The sequence below is a fragment of the Lethenteron reissneri genome, chromosome 58 (genome assembly GCF_015708825.2).
Source record: "Lethenteron reissneri isolate LAM-NWPU_2019-01 chromosome 58, ASM1570882v1, whole genome shotgun sequence".
Taxonomy (NCBI): domain Eukaryota; kingdom Metazoa; phylum Chordata; class Hyperoartia; order Petromyzontiformes; family Petromyzontidae; genus Lethenteron; species Lethenteron reissneri.
Window position 1 is genome coordinate 10,035,831 of NC_083836.1, and position 21,406 is coordinate 10,057,236.

At 50.9% G+C, this 21,406-nt stretch overlaps 1 protein-coding gene across 3 annotated transcripts in view; it reads left to right on the plus strand.

Moving 5' to 3' along the window:
• Positions 1-21,406, plus strand: part of LOC133357600 (ferritin, higher subunit-like) — a 50,736-nt gene that overhangs the window by 16,099 nt on the left and 13,231 nt on the right. The window contains exon 2 of one of the 3 annotated variants that reach the window (XM_061575619.1): positions 20,430-20,536. The exons of 1 other annotated variant lie outside the window; for it this stretch is intronic. In XM_061575619.1, coding sequence (XP_061431603.1) covers positions 20,435-20,536 — 102 coding nt within the window. In that variant the 5' untranslated portion in view covers positions 20,430-20,434. Of the gene's footprint in view, positions 1-20,259; positions 20,537-21,406 lie in introns of those variants that run through there. One more of the 3 variants, XM_061575618.1, reaches the window with a different exon arrangement.

The window sequence follows — 21,406 nt, forward strand, 5'->3', positions numbered from 1 at the left end:
CACTTTCACCCAGTCTTTTCAACATCTACTCGGAGCAGATTTTTGATCGAACACTAGCAGATAAAAACATTGGTATTAAAGTCAATGGACAATACATCAACAACATCAGGTATGTCGACGACACTGCACTGCTGGCCGATTCAGAACAAGACCTACAACAAATCTTGGACGAGGTTGCCACAGAGAGTCAGATATGGGGCTTACGAATTAATAAAAAGAAAACAAAGGTTATGAAGGTCAGCCGAACTACAAGCGAAACAACAATCAAGCTGGGCAGCGAAAAATTGGAACAAGTACACCGATTTAAATACCTTGGTGTAATCATTGACGATCAGTTGAACCATGAAGTCGAAATCAAGAGCAGAATTGAACAAGCAAGGCAAGCATTTATTAAATGGAAAACACTCCTTGCAGACCGCAACTTGAGTACATCACTGAAACTGCGCACACTGAAATGCTACATCTGGTCAATTTTGCTGTACGGAGTAGAGACGTGGACACTGACAACAACAGCAACAAAAAGGCTCGAAGCTTTCGAGATGTGGCTGTATCGAAGAATGCTGAAAATCCCATGGACAGCCAAAACCACCAATACACAAGTTATGCAAGATATAGGCACTGACAGGCAACTGCTGAAGACCATCATTAGCAGGAAGTGTTACTACCTAGGCCACATTGCCCGAAACGACCACAAATACCAACTATTAAAGCAAATCCTGGAAGGAAAAATCGAAGGGAAAAAACGACCAGGATGGCCAAAAACGACATGGCTCAGTAACATCAAAACATGCTAGACCGGGACCAATATCATCGTGAAGTCGCACACGCCGTTAGGCAGCACTAAAGAAGAAGATATACGGGAAATCTGATTTACGAGTAACGTTAGTAGAAAAAAATCATTACTAAGGATTCTGTATGGTCTGGTACGGGCAGAGGTCCATGAGGGGTGACACCAACCACGAGTTACCGCGCTGGGTGACACCAATCCTGCCTGGGCTGCAGCCTCTCGAGCCCACGGCCTTGTTGATACGGCTGCCTTGTCCACGGAACTGGTTCCTGGATAACCCATGTCCTTACAAGTGTAATAAAAGGACTCGAACACTTCTTTCTGTCTTCGTGTCTTTATTCAGGTTCACGTCTTTACCCACACGGCACTCTGTTATAACTCCTGTATTTGTAGCCCCCGGCTATTCACTGCTATTATAGCTTCCTCACCCCTCTGACTCTCTGCTTCATCTACTGTAACCTCCTCCCTGCAGACTTGCTGCTACCCCTATGTGCAGACCCTCTGGCTGTCACTGTATGCAGACCCGCTGCCCACTCTCTCTGTGCAGCCCCGCTGCTGACTGCAGCCTCCTCGCTGCTTCGGGTCGGTCACCGCTGGCCAACGGTGCCGATCCTCGCTCCCCCCGTGTTCGTGGCGATCTCGCCACACCCCGCTTCGCCCTTCGTGGCCTTCCTCTGTTCCTGGTTCCCCGTCACTCTCTCTGCTCTTCCGGTTCCCCTCCTTCTATACTCAACCCCTCTCCCCCCACGTGACCTAACTCCTCCCCCCCTGACGGCACCTCAGAAGGGCCGTTTACAACCGCATTACATCACCCTCCCCCCTAAAGAAAATCCAGCCGACCTCGGCTGAATTGCAACCTGAAAAGCAATGCGGGTGTAAAGGGCCAACACGCAAAAAGACACGAAGCATTGAAGAACATTATAACAATAACACAACACAACACAATCTAACGAAACGTGAGGGATTTCGAGCGAGTACGGGTAGCCGGGCCGTCCCGGACGGTCGGCGGCCCACCCGCCGAGCGGGAACGTGGAAGGGTTTTAGGGGCGACGGGCGCAAGTTCTTCCGTCGCCATTGGAGGCCCGCCACTGTCCCGCTCGCGTCCAGAAACATCCCGTACTCGCGTCCGCGGAGGGATAGGAAGAGCTGCAGGTCCCGTGGGTTCTGCGGCTCCGGTCGGCGTCCCACAAGCGGAAGGTCCTCCTCCCTGCGCTGTCACGGCCGGCTTGTCTGTGAAGGGTACGACAGGCGCTCTCGCAAGGTCAGCAGACACAGGCAAGGGCGAGTCGGCAGCAACAGACCCCGGCAAGGCAACTTGGGGAGATGACGCATCCGGCCGTAGGGCAATGTATGGCTTCAACCGGGACGTGTGCACGAACCAACGCCGTGCACCAACCTGAACACGCGCCGACTGTGGGTTGGGAACCTCAATGAGGCGGACCGGACCCTGCCAAGGTCGATGTAATTTAGGAGATGTACCTGGCCGCACCTGTGGGCAATGAAGCCAGGCCAGGTCCCCCTTTTTCCAGGGACACTCCCCCTTTGAACGTCGGGCACACCGCTCATTCCTGGCCTGAGCCTTGGCAGTAGCCATGCGGGCATTTTCCCTCGCCTCAGCGACACGCCGAACGTTGTCCTTAATATACTCAGGAAGAGGCTTAACAGGCCCCCTCGCACCGGTTCCCAACTGGTCATGAATCGGCGGCACGTTCTCACGGCCGTACATAAGGAAAAACGGCGAGTATCCAGTAGCCGCGTGCGGCGTCATGCGATACGCCGAAAGCACCCCAGGGATATGCAAATCCCAATCAGATTGGTTTTCCCCGACTGTATGGCACAGCATGGCGGACAGAGTCCGATTCAACCGTTCCACCATACCATCCGTTTGCGGGTGGTAGGGGGACGTCCGTATCTTTTTAGTTCCAAGAGCCGCACACACCTCCCCCAACAATTTAGACGAAAAGTTACGTCCCTGATCCGTAAGGAGCCTCTCCGGAGCCCCTTTGTCCATTACATACCCAAATAGAAAGGCGTCCGTGATAGACGCCGCTGACTGGTCAGGCAAGGGCCAGGCCATCGGCCAGCGAGAGAGGTACTCCACCCCCACCAGTAAATACTTATTCCCTTTAGCTGATGGCGGAAAGGGTCCCAAAATATCTAACGCCACCAACTCATTAACCCGAGATACTTTAATCGATTGTATCGGCGGAACATATGGATGTTTAGGCGGCTTACGGCGGGCACAATCGGGACACGCGCGAACGTGACCGACGACATCCGTCGTCATGCCGTGCCAATAATAGTCTCGTTGCAGCGTCAATAGGGTTTTCTGCACCCCCAGGTGTAAAAGTGTGTCACAGTGCAAAGATCGAATCAACTCATAGCGCAATGACGCAGGCACAACGAGACGCCAGTGTTCCTGTATCCCTTCCCTCCACATCAGTAACCCATCTCGGAGAGCAGTTTCCGAATTACCACCCGCACCGACTTCCTTACCCGCCTTCTCCGTTCGTTTCCGTAACGACACCAAAGAATCGTCCAACATTTGCTCCCGAATCCACACAGACCTTGGAAGACGCAAAATCCCGTCAGCCGGTCCCCCTTCAACCGGTCCCGGTGTAAGCGGAGGTTCGAGAACATCCACTGCCCGCGCGACAGGTTGAGGGGGGGGCTGAGCCGGTCCACACCTATGCGTCCCCGACGCACACGCACAAGGGGATTGTTGCGGCAACCTGGACAGTGCGTCCGCGTTAGCGTGACGCACACCCTTCCGATGGTGAATTTGGAAGGAGAATTCTTGCAACGTGTCCAGCCATCTCGCCAATTGTCCGGATGGCTGGTCCATCTTAAGAGCGTACTGCAAGGCCGCATGGTCCGTTCGGACAATAAACGACCGACCGTACAGATACGGTCGAAATTGGCGGAGAAAATACACAATAGCCAAAAGTTCCCTGCGAGTGACGCAGTAACGAGTTTCCGCGGGAGACAAAACCCGACTCCCGTACGCCACCACACGCTCAACACCACCTTTTGACTGGGACAACACCGCCCCAATCCCGGTGTCACTCGCATCAGTATCCAGAATGAAGGGATGTTCAAAATCCGGATAATCCAACGTCGGCGCAGTAGCCAGTAGGTCGCGCAGGCTCCGAAACGCCGCCTCCTCCGGCGGTCCCCACACAAATTTGTGCCTCTTCCCAGTAAGGAGATGCAAAGGCCTGGCGATAGTAGCGAAATTCGGAACAAACCTCCGGTAATATGAGGCGAACCCCAAAAACCGACGCACATCACCCACCGTGGCGGGGGTTGCCCAATCCCGGACACACGCAGTTTTCTCTGGATCCGTGGCCACCCCGTCCGCACTAACAATATGTCCCAAGTATCGAACGGAACGTTGCAGTAGATGACATTTCTTAGGCTTGAATTTCAAATTAGCAGAACGCATTCTGGCAAAAACGGCCTCCAACCGCAATAAATGCTCATCAAATGTGCGGCTGAAGACAATATTATCATCTAAATAAATGAGACATGTCTCCCACTGCAACCCCGTCAATACCAACTCCATCAATCTCTGAAAGGTGGCAGGGGCTGCATTCAACCCCATCGGCAGACAGTTAAATTGGAACAACCCCTGCGGCGTACGGAACGCTGTCTTTTCCCGCGAGGGCTCGTCAAGGGGAAGCTGCCAGAAGCCCGAAGAGAGATCTAGCGTTGAAAAAAACTTAGCCCCTGACAAGGCGTCGAGAGAATCGTCCATACGCGGCAGGGGATACGCATCTGCCACCGACACTTTATTTAACTTCCGAAAATCCACACAAAATCGTAATTTACCATCTTTCTTTTTAACCAACACGACAGGCGCACCCCACGGGCTATTAGACGGAGATATAATATCCGCTTTCAACATGTCTTCCACTGCCCCTCGAACGTGCTCACGCTCAGCCGGACTCATCCGACGCGAGTTCAAGCGGATAGGGGCCGCGTCCCCCGTTTCGATGTGATGAGAGAGCAGCGAGGTGCGTCCCAAGTCCAAATCGTCCGAGCTAAACACATCGGAATAGCTCGCTAATAATTTATGAATCGCACAACGCTGCTCAGCGGAAAGGGCCGAATTTTCCGCACATAATTCGGCGATCCAACGATCGTCCACCCCTCCGTCGTGTGAAACACCACCCACCAGCCCCCCGTCCGGAATGTCACTCTGAGCCGTAAACGCCGTAGTGGCGTGTGCCACAACGGTACCAGCCGGCACACACACGCTTTCAGAAGTCGCATTTAACACCTGCAAAAACGGGCGCTGATCCGGACGGACAATGGTTTGCGCCCCCACCAGTGCCAATCCGCCCGTAACAGCGGCGGACGGCGACAGCAAAATTCCACAAGCACTCTGCCGACCCGGAACCGGCTTCCGGTATCGTAGGGGAATGAGCATCTGCGAGCCAGGTGGAATATCAACTGAAACTTCCGATAACGCCTGCACCTGGGCAACCGGAGCCGGTCGCCCCCAGGTGGACTGTAAAAACGCCAATTTGCGGCCCCCTGGCAGTTCAATGCAATTTTCATTGATTCTAATTAAAATGGGCATCTTAGCCAAAAAATCCGTGCCCAACAAGCAAGGAACCGCCAGGGACCTCGAAATTAACACAACGCCCGAGGCCGAGACCCCCCCGATAGAAATATTAGCGTCCACCTGTCCCACGATGCCCATACTACCCCCGTTCGCAGCGATGCAGGAAGCGTAAGCCGGCCTCACGGCCCCCGGTGGGATGTTCAAAAGATGGAATATGACATCCGAAATAATGGTCGCGGACGCCCCGGAATCCACCAAAATACGCACGTCCACCCCTTGGATCGACCCCGGTACAGTGGACGAACCTGTAGCGGCCGCGACAACCCGCCGAGCCAACTTACGCCACTGCGTTATCGAGCGACAAGGCGCAGATACTGGCCTCCCATATTTTAGAACATCCGCGTCGCACAACAACGGCGATGAGTGAGGTGTCAGGCCTTGCCGGGTGTCTGGTGCGCACCGACTTGCCTGTGCCGGAGGGTCTTTCTTTGGGACGTCCGCGATCGAGGCCTCCTGCTGGGGCGGCCCCGGAACCCGGGCCCAGCAGTCCCTGGCATAGTGGCCCCGACGGCCGCAGCGGAAACAGTCGACGTCGGGTCGGCGCGCAGCAGGCACCCCGTCCCGACGTGGCCGCGCCGGCGGCGGAGCCCGCGGCCCCGGCTCGCTTCGAGCCGGCCACGGAGTGGAGGCGGCCGACAGCTCCTTTGGGCCGGTCGCATCCGGCACGTACACGGCCTTTGTAGGGTCCCACCCTACGGCCCCCCCATCGACGACAGGACCGCCCGTCCACGCCGTGACTTGTTTCCAGCGGCGGAGATTGAACTGGGCGTCCAAACACTTAGCCGCGGTCCGGGACGTGAGTTTCTCGTGACCGCAAGCCGGCATAGGAATGCCCAGATCCCGGGATAACTCCAACATCTTCCCCAAGATGAGAGGTTCCAGCAGGTCAGGCTCCGTCTCCGGGTAAGCGGCCATCGCGAGTTCCAGCACGGCGCCCCTGTACGCTACAGGCGACTCCTCCGGTGCGCGTTGCCGCTGCACGAAGCGGCGATGGGCGTCATCCGGTGGCTCGTACGCGTCCGCCATTTCGTCGAACACTCCACGCAATGTTTTCTTCTTCGCAGCTTTTATAGAGCGAAAAAAACGAACAGACTCATCGTCAAGGAGAGTCGGAAGCACCTCCAGCGCCTCGGCGTCCGTCCACCTTGCCGTTCGTACCGCCGCCAAAAATCGACAAGCGAACGCACTCCAATCGCCCCCGATGGAGAACTCCTTAACAGTTGTAAGGTGACGACTGCGGCTCCTTGGCCTGCTTCCGTCCGTCACCGACTCTTCCGGCGGCAAGTTCAGCAAGGCGTCGCAACGCGGTGTCGCCAAGATGGCGGACGATCTTCGTGGCGGCCCCAAGATGGCGGCTTCCCGCCTTCCGTGGTGCGCCACGCCCAAGATGGCGTCTTCACGCCGCGTGGTCGATGGCGGCGCCATCGAAGACGACCCGGGCTCCTGCCGATCACCACCATCACCTTCCAACGCCGCCCTTGGCGTGACAAGGTCACACAACTCCGTGATGACGGTTTTTAGGGTCGCCAGTTGCTCCGCCATCCGGGTCCATCTTAAATCTTCGTCCTTCAACGCAGATGGGTCGGGCGCAGCGGCAACCTCCTCCACACCCGGGCCCTCACGGATCTCTCCCTCCGCCGAAGTGAAGCCGACCTCAGGAGGAAGATCGTCGTCGTCCGATGATGAAGCCGACGCCGGAGATGGGATATTCTTCTTCCTCAGTTGTTTCGCCATGCCGTTTCACTTCTGACTCCAGTGTAATAAAAGGACTCGAACACTTCTTTCTGTCTTCGTGTCTTTATTCAGGTTCACGTCTTTACCCACACGGCACTCTGTTATAACTCCTGTATTTGTAGCCCCCGGCTATTCACTGCTATTATAGCTTCCTCACCCCTCTGACTCTCTGCTTCATCTACTGTAACCTCCTCCCTGCAGACTTGCTGCTACCCCTATGTGCAGACCCTCTGGCTGTCACTGTATGCAGACCCGCTGCCCACTCTCTCTGTGCAGCCCCGCTGCTGACTGCAGCCTCCTCGCTGCTTCGGGTCGGTCACCGCTGGCCAACGGTGCCGATCCTCGCTCCCCCCGTGTTCGTGGCGATCTCGCCACACCCCGCTTCGCCCTTCGTGGCCTTCCTCTGTTCCTGGTTCCCCGTCACTCTCTCTGCTCTTCCGGTTCCCCTCCTTCTATACTCAACCCCTCTCCCCCCACGTGACCTAACTCCTCCCCCCCTGACGGCACCTCAGAAGGGCCGTTTACAACCGCATTACACAAGGACACTATATATAACAGGTGACATTTGGGAAATAGTTTATTTTAAGGTCACACACAGTTATTAATGAATATGTTGAGTGTTGATATTTATGCTTGTGCATCACTGCCAACGAAACAGAAGCATCATAATCAAATACACGTCGTTGCTGTATGTATGTGTATTGAACTTCTTTCACACCGTACGTAGCCAACCGTGATAATAGTGCGGGACTATGGTTGTTGTTGTTACTGCTGTTATGCAAACATTGCAATGGGTTGAAGATGCCAGATTGACGTGATGGTCATTGTGGTTACGTGTGTTAATGTTTTCTTATCTCTATGAAGACACATGATATTTCCACACAAGCTTGCCATCTATGCTATGCGAGTTCCCACGCAGCGATTTCTTATTGTCACGTTCCGGGTTGTTAATCGGTGATTTTCCATTCCACGTGACACGGGTCCGATATATAGTATAGAAGTCGTTTATTCACACATTCACGTTCAAGTGAGTCAGAGCAGCTGCCACTCCATGGCTGTGTACATAATTTCAGGAAAGGGCTGCAACATGTCGCCAAAGGAGGGAAACAGAAGGGCGGGGGGGGGGGGTCAGATAGTGCTGATCTAAACAATAAAGTGCAAACATCAATGGGGGTAGCCACAATCAAGAAATCGAGATTACTAACAATGAAAAATAAAGCATATGAACTATGAAGAGCTGGTCTCCTAGTAGAGACGTATTGTGTTGTCATGCATGGTCTTGGGGCTGCAAGCGCAAGTGATAATACGTTCTTTTGATTTTTGGGAGGAGAAATGGGTGTAGAACACGGTGATGGTTAGATAGAATAACGCGTGATGAGGGACCAATCAGCGACTAGGTGCACAGAACCCCGCTCTTTTGCTGTGGCGCAGAACTGACTCAAGCCGATCACGCTCAGCTGCGTTCGTAAATCGCCACTATGCTGGAGAGCCGTAGCTCATCTTAGCAATAATGGTTGAGGCGTAAACAGTATAAATGCAGCTTTGCGGCATTCCATGCGCTCGGAATATGTGTTAGGCATAAAAAGTACGAGCACAGGACGCAAGTACAGAGGCAAAATGGGGGGGGGGGGGGGGGGCATTGAAAAGTTACTGGTGATGATCACATCCAAATTTTTCATCACCGCCTCTTGATCAATTGAAGGAGAGGTGGATCAGGGGTGTGTTTGATGCTGCAGAGGTGCCTTGTCTACCCTTTGGCCTGAAGATCAATTATGTGGACTTGATTGGGTGTGATGTCATTACATGTGGCCCACTTCTGAATGTGGTCGATTTCTTCGGAAGGTGGTGCAAAAATTGGATCCTGGAATAATCAAATAGATTGTCACGTGGGAATTTAACGAGTACATCACCAGTGGTTCTCGGTTGTAGGTCAGTGGCCGTGACGATAAAGCCTGCCTGCAGGGCCAAGCGCTGACCCCTGGATTACACTGGCATTGATCGCAGCATACTCAGAAGTTTCATTCACAAACTTGGTGCAATGAGAATGGTTATTGAGAAATGAAACTGCTCCGTTATAGATGTTGTCCGAAACGTTAACGATTGAGAGTTTCTCAAGTTAACAAGCATGATGGACAGTGTCAAAGGTTTTGTTGAAGTCCAGGCAGATGACTCGAACGTACTCACTTGTGGTGAGCATGACAGCAACGGTCTAGAGTATATTGATGTGGAGCAGCAGTGGTGGAGCCTAAAGGGCGGAAGGAAAATTGATCCCAGAAAGTCAAGGATGGTGGTGGGTTTATGCAGAATGGGATAGATGAATGCCCTTACAACAATCCTTTCAAGCATCCTGGATATAACAGAAGTGATGGATATTGGTTTGAAGTCGAACGGCTGACAGGGGTGGACATCTTAGGTTTAGGATTTATTGAGGTTCGCTTCCACTGCTCAGGAACAGTTGAGGAGGAGAGAAAAAAATGAAATAGCTGGGCAGTGGGCCGGCAACATATCGAGACACCAACACGGATAAACCAGGCTAGTAGGTTGTCAGGGCCAGTGGCTGTGTGGTGGAGTCTGTCCAGAATGGTGAATATCTCACGCTCAGAGATGTGGTGTTTTCAGTTGGCAGCTGAAGCTGTGGGCTTCCTACTGGTGGTAGTATATGATTGATCATGGGAAACAGTGGCATAATGGGCATTTGAATTCACGTTTGTGCGTTGTGCTCTGAATGAGAATCAGGGCCTGTATTTCACCCTTGTTTATAGACCACCTGGAAGCAAAGGCGATTTTACGTCTCAGCTGTCTGAGGTAATCTCCCCCTTGTTACTGGAATTCCCTAGCAGAACTGTGATGGGAGATTTCAACACATGTGTAACGGGTTCCGGAGACACTTGTAGAGGTAACTTCTTTATTACAATACAACACTCCAACAGTACTCCAACACTCCAACTCTCCAACACTCCTGATACTCTGTTACAGCCTAGGTACACAGCCTAGATACTCTACTCTGGCTACGCTCTGGAACTCGCCCTCACAAGGTCGTAGAGTCGGGAGTTCCAGAGTCCCAGCGTCGTCGGGTTGAGTCGGGAGTTCCAGAGTCCCACCACTGGCTCTCACAGCATCCCATGGTCTTCAGATGGCTGGTCGTGGGTCTTGGGTCTTGAGTTACAGCTGGGCCCTGATCGTCCAGGGAGCTCTCCTTTTATGCCTGGTCCAACGAGGGGTGGGGCCGTGTGCGCCACCAGACATCCCACAGAGCACACACAGCCCCTCCCCCGTTGGCGGCGCCATGAGGCTTAAGCGCCTGAGAACCCAACGCCTGGTGCCAAGAGGCTTAAGCGTCTGGACCCGCCTGAGAACCCAACGCCTGGTGCCAAGAGGCTTAAGCGTCTGGCCCACCCAGGGTCCCAGAACCCCCAGCAGCCCCTCCCTTCTTATGTCACTACATTACCCCCCTCTATGTAGCCTCCAGCCGTCCCGGCTGTCAATAATTAGAAGTTTAAATTAACGAAAGGGAGAGAGAGAAAAAAAATACGCGAGCCTCAACAGGAAAAGAAAAGAGAACAAGAAAGCAACCATAAATACCATAACCAACCTGTACAACTCTACACTATATACAAGCATCAATCAACAAAAAGGTGAAGCAATGACACATGAACAAACGACCCGCGGCACACCTAGCCCTCCTCGGGATCCGCATAGAAAACGGGGAATTAACAACAACAAATATACAGATTCCGCGCGTTGGATGCACAACCACCGCATGGATGGCAGGGTTCCACACACCCTGCCAGCCTCCCATCCGTCAGGTGGAGAGAAGGCGAAGACCAACATGTCGAGCATCCCTCTACACACACTAATCTGGACGTCTGTCTACGTCCCGGGTCGAGAAGTCGTACTTCAGGGCCGACCTATGTACTGGGCAAAGAAGTCGCACTTCAGGGCTGCTCCAGTGTCTACATTTTAAAATATATATAAAATTTACATGACACAAACAAAATAAATCTGCCTGCTCCTGTCCAGAAATGGTGGCCGCACGCGCGAACCGCATCTCCAAAAGGCATCCCGTGCTTGCGTCCCAGCAGCCCTCAATGAGGACCACCACCGACATTACATGTCAACCGTTAGCACCCCCCGCCTTTCCAACATGGCATCTCCATCCTAAAACCGCGCACGTCGGCCATATCGGGGGGCTTCAACCCAGTCTCTCTCCAAGACTCGCATCGCAGCATATAGCTGTACCGACCGAGCTGAGACGACCCAGTCTCTCTCCAAGACTCGCATCGCAGCATATAGCTGTACCGACCGAGCTGAGACGACCCAATCTCTCTCCAAGACTCGCATCGCAGCATATAGCTGTACCGACCGAGCTGAGACGACCCAATTTCTCTCCAAGACTCGCATCGCAACATATAGCTGTACCGACCGAGCTGAGACGACCCATCGTTCACTCCCTACACAACATGCACCCTAACAACTGAGGGATACAGTCCCAACGTAACGGGACAACTACACCTGAACACCACGGATCTCCAGCCCACTTTCAACGCGCCTCGGAGTGTTTCAATCTCCGGGCTGTCAGGTCAAGCCGTCAGCCATAGCATGACGGGACCACACTCTCTGAGCCATGTGAGCACACAGCCCACTAGGCTAGACATGCCACGGAGTGTCTCTATCTCCGGGCTGTCAGGTCAAGCCGTCAGCCATAGCATGACGGGACCACACTCTCTGAGCCATGTGAGCACACAGCCCACTAGGCTAGACATGCCACGGAGTGTCTCTATCTCCGGGCTGTCAGGTCAAGCCGTCAGCCATAGCATGACGGGACCACAACTCTCGTGTTAGACACGCAACACCCGCTGGCCCATCCTGGTCAGGATCTGCATCCCAAGATATTTGAGAGCCAGCCTGACAATTCCAAATCCTTGGCAGCATGTCATCATCTCAAGATAAATGCCCCATACAGTCTATACATCGTTAACAATGACAGCACAAGCTATACATTAACAATCATGAACAAAGCTCAATACAAACCATACATTGTTAACAATCACAAGCAAAGTTTTGCACACACATTGACAACACTCACGAGCAAAGCTCCACACAGTTTACCCAACAACAGTCACGACTCCCGGACGACAACGAAGAAAATGTCAACAAAAAAATCATTAATCCGGAGCGCGTAAATGTACGAAATGTCAGGGGCCTGGTCTCCCGACCTCCAACCTTTGGCCAGAGCAGCAAAGGCGGCGACCAGCATGTCGGTCCATGTGCCGGCCCCGGCGCTGGTTACAGTAAGAATGGCGCCCTCACTGTCCGGTCGCAGCGCTGATGACGCGGTATGCTAGGTTGAAGCCAGCTGTCGTCCGGCAGTGAAGGTCGCAGCGCGGATGACGCGGCGTTGCTAGGTTGCAAACAGCTGTCACCCGGCGGTGAGGGACGCAGCGCTGATGACGCGTCGTCGTCGGGTTGGCCCACGCTGGGCCCGGAAGTGACGTCGCTCCCAGCGGTCATTGCTCCCCCAGCAGAAGTGACGGGGGGAACGGCTGCCATCTTTGTGTTGGAGCCGGCGGAATGGCGCGGCCGCTGCGCCGCCTCTCTCCCTCCTGTCTCCACCTGTGAGCGACGCTTGTCGTCCAGGATGGAGACGGTGGCATGGAGCAGCTCGGTGAGGCGAAGCAGCGTTTCCTCCATTGCTGCTCCTGACGCTGGAGGAGGATCGGCAGGTGTGGTGGACGACTGCTCAGCCGGCGGTGCGGCGTCGTTGTCGGCCCGAGTTGGCTGCCCCGTTGCCGCTTGCTCCTCAACATCGCCGTCAGGACTGAAGGTACGTGGCTCACCTCTTGTCTCCATTGCCACTTCTGACACCAAATGTAACGGGTTCTGGAGACACTTGTAGAGGTAACTTCTTTATTACAATACAACACTCCAACAGTACTCCAACACTCCAACTCTCCAACACTCCTGATACTCTGTTACAGCCTAGGTACACAGCCTAGATACTCTACTCTGGCTACGCTCTGGAACTCGCCCTCACAAGGTCGTAGAGTCGGGAGTTCCAGAGTCCCAGCGTCGTCGGGTTGAGTCGGGAGTTCCAGAGTCCCACCACTGGCTCTCACAGCATCCCAGGGTCTTCAGATGGCTGGTCGTGGGCCTTGGGTTTTGAGTTACAACTGGGCCCTGATCGTCCAGGGAGCTCTCCTTTTATGCCTGGTCCAACGAGGGGTGGGGCCGTGTGCGCCACCAGACATCCCACAGAGCACACACAGCCCCCCCTCCCCGTTGGCGGCGCCAAGAGGCTTAAGCGCCTGAGAACCCAACGCCTGGTGCCAAGAGGCTTAAGCGTCTGGACCAACCCAGGGTCCCAGAGCCCCCAGCAGCCCTTCCCTTCTTATGTCACTACACATGGATGTATGACCCATCTGACAGTTTGGCTACAGACCTTTTGGATACCATGGGTTCCATGGGATTTACTCAGTTTATTCAGGGCCCAACCCATGATTACGGCCACATGATCAACATAGTATTCGCCCAGAGGGTCTCAGTTTGGGCCATACAATTTTCGTCTGCACTATGGATTGATCACAGGATGATAATTGCTGAGACCAAGAGTCTCCCCACCCGTATCCGACAGTCTGGGGGAATCCAGGGAGGCTGGGTTCGGCCCAAAAGGCAAATGACCCCTTCTGGAATTCATGACCCCTTATCAGCCAAACATTTCCTCTTACTGTGACAGTGGCACCATCAATTAAAGGGTTTATAAGTATAATTCAGTGCTCCATGCTGCTATCCACGATCTTGCTGCTCACCGCCATCTTCATGTATAAGTTATCACGAGCACCTCCCCCCCTGGTATTCCATAGACCCCAGGGCTCTAAAAGTACAATTTAGGAAAATGCAACAATGCTGGTGTAGATCTCGGCTCGATGATGATCGAATAAATCGACGAAACTGTAAACGGGCTTAGACACGGGCTATTTTTGCGGCAAAGAAAAAGTACGTCGCCATGATGATTGACTTAGCAAAGAACCGCAATGCTGAGCTGTTCAGTTTGGTCAACAGTTTATTCACCCAGACTGTATGTCCATATAGGTTGCTCCTTCTGAAGAGTGCTGCAAATATTTCCATCGGTTCTTTGCTAAGAAGACCAATTGCATTAGGTAGGTTATTTGCCTAGCAATTATTCCTGATCCTTGCTTGGACTCAAGGGCTCCTCTCATCTTTGAGTCTTATTTTACCAGTCCTACCTGCAGACCTCATCCAGACTACTGCGGGGATGAAATGGACCACTTTGTGATTTAGGAGGCCTTCGAGCCAGTAATGCCAATGGTGACTGAATTGGTCAATGTTTCCCTTTCAGAAGGAGAATTCTCTGGCTAACTATCGCCCGATATCCAATATTCGCATTTTCTGAAGATTATACAAAGGGTGGTCTCCTCCCATTTGGAGTCATATCTTGAAGCCAAGTGCTTCTTTGATGTCACTCAATCAAGCTTCAGGGCCCAGTATGGAACTGAGTCCGCCTTGGTTTGAGTGGCAGACGAACTCCTCATGGCAATGGACAGGGGCTGCATTTAAACCCTTGTTATGTTGCACGTATCAGCGGCCTTTGATACTGTTGTATATATTGTGTTGTGAAATGTGTTTTTTTAAAGAAAAAACATGGAAAATATGGAAATGTATGATATGCAAATTATGAAATTATGAAAATGCATGGGATTAATAAATGATTAAACGTGTGTGTATTTAATGTTAATTGATGTTCATTGAGTGTATTGTGATCAATCGTATGTGTGATTAAATGTATGTTAAATATTACGTGAAAATGTATGTATATGATCTATGTGTGCGTGTAGAGGAGTTTTATTAATGTGTGTGTTGGTTTGTATTATGATCACTAGGTGTGCGTGTAGTTATGTGTATTATTATTGTCTCTTTCGTTGTCTAGGGGGTGTATTATGTGTGTGAGTGTATTTGTAATTGATGTGTGAATGTGTGAGTGTGGTGCTTGGTTTCGTTGTCTAGGGGCGTATCGTGTGTGTGTCAGACAGTGTGTGATTAACGTGTGTGTAGTGACTGTGCTTGTCACTCTGGTGCTGGGGCTTGCTAATGTTTTGTCAGGATCTAGGCTGAAGTACCAGCCCTAGCGGGGCTTCGGTGAGCGCTGGTTAGCGCGGAGGCACCGCGAGCAGTGTGCGGTGCGGGCTCCCGGCGAGGGAGCGAGAGGGACCGTCAGCCAGCCAGGGTTACTTTGGGGCATGATACGCTGGTTGACCTGCTGGAGGGGGGCCAGCCACTGGTGGACGGGGGCCGTGGGGCGGTCACGTGGTCCAAAGGAGCTCTCGAGAACCTTCGAGAAAGAGCTCGAGAGACCTGGAAGGTGGGCGGGGCTGAGGGCGGAGCCAGCCCCAGCCCGAGGGCATATAACAAGGGCCCCGTGAGGAGCTCGGGGTTCTTCGTGTGCTGGTGTTACGAAAATCCACGTCGGGGAGAAGAAGCCTCTAGCCACACGGTCTGGGACCCCGTTTGTGGTCCGGACCGGGATAGCGAACCGTGTCTAGTTCTGCCGTAGCGTGGTTAGATGTGCATTCGAGACCCGAGTGTAGATCGTGTTGTGGTGCATGTTAATGCGGACTAAATAGTGTTGCTCCAAAGATAACGTCTGCAACTCAGTTGGACTCACTACATGGGTGTGTGTGTGATGCTTAGCTTCGTTGTTTAGGGGTGTATTATGTGTATGTGATTATTTGTGATTTCTTTGTGTGTGATGTGATGCTTGGCTTCGTTGTCTAGGGGTGTATTACCAATCGTGAAAATATAATTATTCTCGCTTTAACATTTACTGATTATGATTTTAGTGCATTTATGTCCAGGCTCAGGTTTCAGATCTCGCCGCAGGATACAGTTCTTATATTTAAGATAATTATGCATGAACTTAGGTAGGAACCACTCAAGACAAACCCTGGGAACCTTATTTCACCTTAGAGCAATGCCAAAAAACTCTGGAATGTAAGATGGACAATTATTGCTCGGAAATTTATGTTAGAAAATTTGTTACAATTTTTTTTATTGTAAAAGTAAAAAAAAATTTATGCTTTAGAATTTTAAGTGTTATTGAACAAATATATCATATATGAACAATGTTGCGAGAATCTCTTACACATTAGTCATGGGTGAAATAAGTGTATTTTTGTAGGATGGTACAGAGGGGAAAAGAGAGCCATGAAGTTCGCTATCCCAAGAATTTGTCAGGAACCCACTAACCACTCAAGCAACTGCTATTTCTGCATGGTGGAACCTTCCAAACGTTGGACTGGCAAGAATGCACCTGCTATCACCATCCATCGCCCCGGTGCCACACTGCCATGAGCTCCCCGTACCCACTCCCCAAAAAGAGAGCAGCCATCTTTAGAAGAGAGCAGGAAGTCAGAGAGCGAGGAAGACGTTGTAGATCCAGATGACAATTTCAGGGGTGGAGCTGAGGAGAGAAACCCATACTACCCCAACCAAAAGACCTCAACGACTTGATCAGAGATCTTGGTCTCACCAAGTCCAATGCTGAGCTTGTGACATCTAGGCTCAAGTAGTGGAACTTGTTGAATAAATCTTGATTTTAAGCTTTCATGACTGCAGGAATCCATACTCTTTGGTTCTTTAGGTAAAGTCACGTAGGTAGAAAAAAATATAGATCACGACGTTTCGATTGCAACACAAGCAATCGTCATCAGGTGAGACAACTACAGCAAGAAAAAAACTGATGAAGTAGGTGAGAGCGCTGCCGTGCCACGAGGTTATATTGGTATCGGCGGTAGGGGGGAGGGAAGAATGGGGGAGTGAGAGAGGGGGCGGGGCAGAAAGTGGGACCCCGCAGCAGCACTTGAGTCACCGAGGGAGAGATCCGAGAGAAGCACAGAGAGAGACACAAGGAGTCGGAAATAACAGCTGACATAGGCAGGTAGGATGGAAACATCACAGTCAGTTAAGACTTTACCTGGTTAATAACGTCTTTCCAATGATTGCTCAGTTTGTATCCATCTTTTCGGTTGAAGTTGTGTCTGTGTTTTTATCTGGATGGCTTCATGAACAAATCTCTGATGATAGCCGGTGGGTTTGCAGAGTTGGATAAAAGTGTGCAAGTCACAGATCAGAGGAAGCGTCACCAACCTTTTTGCAGCTTCTTCACCCGTCAAGATGGGCTCTGCTTCTGCCACAATGTGACCAGTCTGTTCGAGGTAATTGGAATTGCCTGTAACCAGAATGAGTGGCGCCTCTTCATTGCCAGCTCATCCTGGAGCCTCAAAGCCATGGTGCTTCATAATGGTAACAAGTACCCGTCTCTTCCCCTGGCTCACTCGGTGCACCTCAAAGAGGATTACAACAGCATCACGATATTGCTGGACACCTTGAAGTATGATGAGTATGGCTGGGAGGTCATCGGAGACTTCAAAATGGTGGCATTCCTGATGGGACTCCAAGGCAGTTTTATCAAGTTTCCCTGATATCTTTGTCTTTGGGACAGCAGGGACACCAAGGCGTACCGCCACAGGCGAAACTGGCCACAACGGATCGAGTTCTCTGTGGGGAGGAACAATGCAAAGTGGAAGCCACTGGTGGACCTCCGGAAGGTGCTGATGCCACCACTGCACATCAAATTGGGCCTAATGAAACAATTTGTCAGAGCTGTATAGATAAGGAGTCGGCAGCCTTCAAGTACCTTCAAGACTTCTTCCCGAAGCTGTCTGAGGCAAAGGTCAAAGCCGGTGTCTTTGTCGGACCACAGAAAAAGACGATCCTGGAGTGCAATGAATTCCCCAAGAAGCTCACTAGTAAGGAGAAAGCGGCTTGGAACAGCTTTGTCGCAGTGGTTCGTGGCTTCCTGGGCAATTGCAAGGTCGAAAACTATGTGGAGCTGGTTGAGACTCTGGTGAAAAACTACGGCACAATGGGCTGTAGGATGCCTGTCAAAGTCCATATCCTTGATGCTCATCTTGATAAATTCAAGGAGAACATGGGAGCATACTCGGAGGAGCAAGGCGAGCGCTTCCACCAGGATATACAGTGAGGGGAAAAAGTATTTGATCCCCTGCTTATTTTGTATGTTTGCCCACTGACAAACAAACGATCAGTCTATAATTTTAATGGTAGGTTTATATGAACAGTGAGAGACAGAATAACAACAAAAAAATCCAGAAAAACGCATGTCAAAAATGTTATAAATTGATTTGCAGTTTAATGAGGGAAATACGTATTTGACCCCTCTGCAAAACATGACTTAGTACTTGGTGGCAAAACCCTTGTTGGCAATCACAGAGGTCAGACGTTTCTTGTAGTTGGCCACCAGGTTTGCACACATCTCAGGAGGGATTTTGTCCCACTCCTCTTTGCAGATCTTCTCCAAGTCATTAAGGTTTTGAGGCTGATATTTGGCAACTCGAACCTTCAGCTCCCTCCACAGATTTTCTATGGGATTAAGGTCCTGAGACTAGGCCACTCCAGGACCTTAATGTGCTTCTTCTTGAGGCACTCCTTTGTTGCCTTGGCCGTGTGTTTTGGATCATTGTCATTCTGGAATACCCATCCACGACCCATTTTCAATGCCCTGGCTGAGGGAAGGAGATTTTCACCCAATATTTGACGGTACATGGCCCCGTCCATCGTCCCTTTGATGCAGTGAAGTTTTCCTGTCCCCTTAGCAGCAAAACACCCCCAAAGCATAATGTTTCCACCTCCATGTTTGACGGTGGAGATGGTGTTCTTGGGGTCATAAGCAGCATTCCTCCTCCTCCAAACACGGCGAGTTGCGTTGATGCCAAAGAGCTATATTTTGGTCTCATCTGACCACACCACTTTCACCCAGTTGTCCTCTGAATCATTCAGATGTTCATTGGCAAACTTCAGACGGGCATGTATATGTATTTTCTTGAGCAGGGAGACCTTGCGGGCGCTGCAGGATTTCAGTCCTTCACGGCGTAGTGTGTTACCAACTGTTTTCTTGGTGACTATGGTCCCGGCTGCCTTGAGATCATTGACAAGATCCTCCCGTGTAGTTCTGGGCTGATTCTTCACCGTTCTCATGATCATTGCAACTCCACGAGGTGAGATCTTGCATGGAGCCCCAGGCCGAGGGAGATTGACAGTTCTTTTGTGTTTCTTCCATTTGCGAATAATCGCACCAACTGTTGTCACCTTCTCACCAAGCTGCTTGGCGATGGTCTTGTAGCCCATTCCAGCCTTGTGTAGATCTACAATCTTGTCCCTGACATCCTTGGAGAGCTCTTTGGTCTTGGCCATGGTGGAGAGTTTGGAATCTGTTTGATTAATTGTTTCTGTGAACAGGTGTCTTTCTATACAGGTAACACGCTGAGATTAGGAGCACTCCCTTTAAGAGTGTGCTCCTAATCTCAGCTCATTACCTGTATAAAAGACACCTGGGAGCCAGAAATCCTTCTGCTTGAGAGGGGGTCAAATACTTATTTCCCTCATTAAAATGCAATTCAATTTATAACATTTTTGACATGCGTTTTTCTGGATTTTTTTTGTTATTCTGTCTCTCACTGTTCAAATGAACCTACCATTAAAATTATAGACTGATCATTTATTTGTCAGTGGGCAAACGTACAAAATCAACAGGGGATCAAATACTTTTTTCCCTCACTGTACACCGTGCTAACCATAACCATACCCTCTTACACATAACACACCCAGAATGTTGCGATATTCCTCCTCCCCATGCCTGCCTTTGTATCCCCCAGTGCCCCATCGCTCAACAAATCACAGATTAGGGATGGAGCTAAGCTGAGTGAGGATGTTGCAAACACGCAGAGACACAGAAACCCATAGACTCACACTGTGTACTATGCAGACGGGCCTTTACCGGAAACATCTATTATATATGTTTCTTTTAAGGCTATGATGCTATTGACGAATGTGTTTAGGATTTGTTGTTGTTTGTGCTTGTGCAACAGCGGCATCAGCAGCTAATTTGTCAATCGTTCCCACCCACTCTTAGCAAAGGAATGAACAGCCCCGCCTACTGTTATGCGAGCCCCGTCCATTGTTAAGCCCCTGGTTAGTTAACTTTATCCACCGCCTGCTGCCGTGCGGCTATATAAACTGCGAGCTGAGCAGCGCTCCCTCAGTCAGGTCACAGATCTTACTTCAGCAGTGTTTGAGGGAACCCTGTCGTCTTGTGGAAGTCTTGCTCCTCTCAGTTACAAAATATCCTCCGAGAAAATTCCTGTTAAATGTGTTCTTGAGTCCCATTCTCTCAATCGAAAGCAGAAATAATGGCACCCCAGGTTCGTCAAAACTACAGCCAAGATGTGGAGGCGATCATTAACCGCCAGGTCAACATGAATCTGCATGCGTCCTATGTCTACCTCTCCATGGTGAGTGGATGAATAATGGGTGAGTGGGTGAATAACTATGTAACAAGATTTTTGTTCCTGGGTAGTAAGTTTTATCTTTTAATTGCTTATGCCTCAAACGTATAGAAAATGGCAATTATTCCCCACAAACTTTGCTTTTATGACCAGGACTTTACGTGAAGGAATTACACAAATGCACACGTTTTCTCATTGAAAATCGGTACATTTCAAAATATTACTGTCCTGGTCACAAAAACAACGTTTGTGGGGACTAATAACGAATTTCTGTACTTCTAAGGCATAAGCAATTAGAAAATAACACTACCCAGGAACAAAAAAGATTGATTTTTTTGTTACGCAGTTTTCTTTCAGTGGACGAGTCAAACTCAGATGGCAGACTGGGAGCATGTGTTGCTTTCAAGTTAGAAACTGCCATTTTCATCGTTATTATCTTCTTGGCGAAGAAAGTTGTAAGTACTGTGCACAGACCTGGTTGACGGGTTGATGGGTGATTGGAGTGCAGAAGACCATTCGCAATGCACAAGAGAGCACGGGGCTCGTGAGCGGACTCATTGATGCGCAGAGCATAGCATGATCTGCGAGATTCAAGAATGAGTCGGTTGGTAGATCTGCAGGCGGCACTGTGAGTCAGACAGTCTCGAAAGCGGTTTCTTCCAAGGGTGCTCCAGCCAACTCTGCGTCTGCTTTGCCGTGATCGCCTCCGGTGATAGTTACTGTGCGCTCTTCCCGTTCTATTTGTGCTTGTTCGGCACGAGTTCATCAAGAACAGCAGTGATGTCAATTTAAACTTTAGCTGCAAATGAATCGACTGCCGATGCAGGATATAGACACGCCAATGCACCAGATCTTCTGACGAAAAGAATCATAGTC